The 4,567-nt window shown below is 42.1% G+C and overlaps 1 protein-coding gene across 1 annotated transcript; it reads left to right on the plus strand.

Annotated features, from left to right (window-relative positions):
• The first annotated feature begins 1,817 nt into the window (after positions 1–1,817).
• Positions 1,818–2,840, plus strand: LOC138780858 (olfactory receptor 10A7-like). The gene has a single exon (XM_069956741.1). The coding sequence runs from the start codon at positions 1,818–1,820 to the stop codon at positions 2,838–2,840; it is 1,023 nt and encodes a 340-aa protein (XP_069812842.1).
• Positions 2,841–4,567: the final 1,727 nt, after the last annotated feature.

Here is a 4,567-nt window from a genome sequence, read left to right on the forward strand (position 1 = left end):
GCAACATATCGTCTGCGAATAGACTTATTTTATCAGCATATCCTTTCACTCCGAACCCCTTTATCTTCCTGTCTGCTCTTATACTTATAGCCAATGGCTCTAAAGCTAGTATAAATAACAAGGGGGAGAATGGGCATCCTTGCCGGGTTCCTCTCTCCAACCAGAACGACCTTGACCACATTCCGTTAACTATCACACAAGATTGAACATCCTTATACAATAACTTCACCTTTCCTATGAATTCATTTCCAAACCAAACTTTTCCATTACTTTCCAAAGGAAAAGTCGCTAATAATTTAATGTCTACATTCAAAAGCAATATTGGTCTATATGCCCCGGTCTCCTCAAAATTCACTTTTGGTATAAGAGCTATACCTGCCTCACACATTGAACCCGGCAGTTGTCCCACCTCTAGAGCCCCTTTCATAACTCTGCACAGTGCTGGCATAAGTACCCCCTTAAACCTTCTATAGGTCTCATATGGCAAACCATCGCTTCCCGGGGAGGTGTTACCCTTTGCCTCTTCCAGAGCCTGCTCCAGCTCTTCTGCTCTTAGTGGGCTACCCAATTCAACCCTCTATTCTTCCGACATGACCCAAATTGGACTGTGTCTAAATATTTCTCCATATCCTCCGATGATATATTCTTTTCTGAGCTATATAGCCCCTCATAATATTCTACAAAAACCTCACTTATTTCACTTTGGGTACATACTAGGTCCCCCACTCTGTTTTAAATGGCCGATATCGCTTTTCTAGTATCTTGGATATCTATAATTGCCATCAAACGTTTATTCGGTCTACCACTATATAGGTACTTTTCTTTCCCCAAGGAAACAGTCTCAGAATAACCGTGATAATTAAAAGCACAGGTCAGGCTGCGGAGACTTTCAATGGGGCTTTATCTTGGGATTGGTGTGCAAAAGTCTGTAATTCAGAGATACTTAAATACATCCATGCATGCTCTTCCTGCTGTCCCAGTTCCATCTCCATGGTGTTCCCATCACTTTCTGAGGTTTTCAGCAGCAGCAGCATACACCCTGCGCTCTGCCGAATAGGAGGCCACTGAAAAAAAAGCTTGAGTCTTCTATTGACGTTAATGGGGTTCATTACTTGAATTGAGTGCTCAGCCATCAGAAAATACTTGACTGGAGTAAACATTTAAACATTTTACTATATGCTCATCTCTACTCCTAAGTGATGAACTGCTCTCTGAAGAACATTATCCCATAGAGCTTCCAGGCTGGGAATAGATGGGTAATATCTACACAGGAGACAAGGGCCCAGAAATCTCCCCAGAGATGATTAGGATGAAGCTTCTCAGTATGTACAGGATATAAATATGGCCTCTTCTGGCTCTATAGCAGTATAGGGCACCTTCATGTGTCTGATACTCTGCAGGTTCTTACATCTAACAGCCGCGGAACACTGGAAGCTTCTTCTGTTTCATGGGGATAAGGACAGAGATTCTGAGAGTGAAGCCCTAAAAAAGTAATAGAAAGTTTGGTGTGACTTACGTGCACAGTCATTTCTTCTTCACTTTCTTGAAAACTAATTCAGTTTCCAGATGCAAAATCTGTTGCTGCTACCAAAAAAAGGAAAAAATTTTGAGCTCTTGGGAAAAAAATAATTTCTTTCTTTAAAATCTCCTTGTGCAAATAAACACCAACAGACCTCTGCTACCAAAAAGGGGATCATTTTTAGATCTTGCGCTGTGAGTGACCACCAATTTCCATTCGATTACCGATAGCCATACATGTTGCCTTGCTGACATTCTAGATTTTATGAAGACCTCATTGCTTCTCCCCATCAACTAGAATGAGGACAAGATCAGCCTCGATTGGACCCCCTATCTCCGGGACCCTCATAGTGGCCACATGGGCCTCCTCTATAGTAAGTACACCCCTGGAGAAGACCAATATGACGGCTGTCACAGAGTTCATCCTCTTAGGGTTTCAGGTCAGTCAGAATATAAGAATTCTAATGTTCTCTCTGCTCATTGTGATTTACTGGTTTACAATGTTCATGAACCTCCTGATCATCACCCTGGTGTCCACCAGCAAGATCCTCCACACCCCAATGTACTTCTTCATCTCACAGCTCTCCATCAGTGACATCTTCTTATCTGCAGATATTGTCCCCAACCTGCTTCATGTTCTACTATATTTTAGAGGATCCATAACTTTTATTGTCTGTATGACTGAGTTTTATTTCTTTGGCGCTTTAGAAGCTTCTGAGGGCTTTCTCCTGGCTGTGATGTCCTATGACAGATATGTGGCCATCTGTAATCCCCTCTATTACTCCTCATTCATGACAAGTGCATATTGTGTGATACTGTCCATTATCTCTTGGTTGGCGGCTTTTTCCATTATGTTTTGTCTCCTCATACCAATGTTGATGCTAAACTTTTGTGGACCGAACATCATTGACCATTTCTTCTGTGATACTCTTCCACTTCTAAAACTTTCCTGCTCTAATCCCTACAATGTTCGGCTGGCAGCTTCCTTTCTAGGCATTCCATTTATTTTAATCCCCATAATATTTATTATATTTTCATATACCAGAATTATTGTCACCATCTTAAGGATCTCATGCAGTAACGGTAGACAGAAAGCCTTCTCCACCTGTAGCTCCCACCTCATTGTGGTCTCCATATTTTTCGGGACTATATTCAGTGTTTATGTTGTCCCAACCAGAGGACAATCCTCGACCATCAGTAAGATCCTCTCCCTGCTGTATACTGTATTTACCCCTCTCATCAACCCTATTATATACAGTCTAAAGAATAATGATATAAAGAAGGCTTTACATGGACACATCTATAAGTATTTCAGTTACTAGAGTTATATGGAAATTGATAGACTTGTATTGCATCCTCTTTTGACTGAACAATGTTGTAATATTACAGTAAGGCACCAGGCTATACATTGAAATTATTTTAGTAAGATCTATGACTCTATGATAATAAGTCAATATAAATGAATTTCATTAAAACAGTTAAAATCTTGTAGCTACAATTGCGCGACTATTACACATTACACGTAGACACATTTTTCATCCCCTGTTGCTGTGACAGTGTCAAAAGTTGGAAAATGTCAATCAGCCTGTCAATCATTCAATTTCTGCCCTGGACAGCTGTAGATGTTGGAGAATCAGTGGTGTAATTTATTTTTAGTTCCAGGACAGCAGTGGACATTGCTAAATTTGCGGAACAAATGATGCTTTCTCCCTGGAGAATGTTGGACATTGGTGGATCAGGGGCGTGAAATTAGTTTTTTTTTTTTTTTTTTACAACCTTTACTCGACAAGTTGGAGAAGATTGGCCCACTTTACTGAATGTTCTTAAAAAATATGGCGGAAATGATGCCTTCCAAATCCTTACAGAATCTGGGCTTCTGGCTATTTCCAAAATCTTCATAATTAATCGACACCAGGTCAATGCTTTAACATCTTTTGTGATGTTTAAGCCATCTCCAAGCCTCTGTGATATATACCCCATCGATAACAGCAAGAGCCATTACAACGTCACACAACAATTACCTTATCAGGGACAATTGTGCAAGCTCTAAGTGCGCTCAATATATCTTAAAAACTCCAAGAACAGTTATTGTCCAGTTACAATGCATGTCTGAAAAAAATAAACACCTTGGCACAAGTGCCAGGGTTGAAACCCCATGGCTATGGTTAACAACTTTTTGTTGCAAATGTAGGTGCATTAATGGAATTGCCTTGTTGGAAAAGAAGTGGTGACTGGGCACTCTCCATCTCGGATGTGCACAAGCCATTAGGTTTCTAAATGGCTTTTACTCCACAAGTTGGAATGGGATGGATTGCAGGGCAATGAGCTTAGCCATGTGGGCGTTTAGCAACTGTGCTGTCAGATAGTTGTAGGAGTATTGCTGTCTCCTGGTCATTGCTTCTGACTGCTGCCTTATCATTGGCGGTGTTGGCCGACTGTGGCTGACAGAAGAGGGAAAGGTCGATGTGAGGGACCTACTACTTGCAAGTGAGGCTGCATAATCTTGGCTTTCTGCTATTGGCTGTCATTAGTCACAGCCATTTGCTGTTCCCAGCAAGATGTGGATTGCTGGTCTCGGTTCTTCCAGGCAGTGGGGTGGTGTTGCTCGATATGCTGTTGCATAGAAGTGGTCCCTGGATTTGAACCCAAACCACGACTTTCTTTATGCTGACAAATGCGGCATATGGCTGCATGGTCGTTGCTGCCACCAACAACGAAAAACTGCTACATTGGTAATGTGAGTGCGCGTTTCTTGGGAGCAGGAGCACTGGCAGCTTGTTGTGGAGTGGTGCCGCTGCCTTTGGGTACTTGGGTTCAATGCCTGAGCGATGTGGACTGCCTGATGTTGTCCGTCTACCTCTTTTTCCTCTGGAGCCACGAGCTGCAGATGGGGGCTGGCGCTGGGTCGGTGGAACAAATACAGAGTCATTATTCTCTGACCATGATGCTGAGGGTGACATCTGTTAACCTGCATTCCATTTCTTGGAACACTTGGACATATTTGACATATACTGTAGCTATACCCACTAAATCTCCCCTCTGTGTTAAA

This window comes from Dendropsophus ebraccatus, unplaced genomic scaffold (genome assembly GCF_027789765.1).
Source record: "Dendropsophus ebraccatus isolate aDenEbr1 unplaced genomic scaffold, aDenEbr1.pat pat_scaffold_884_ctg1, whole genome shotgun sequence".
NCBI lineage: Eukaryota > Metazoa > Chordata > Amphibia > Anura > Hylidae > Dendropsophus > Dendropsophus ebraccatus.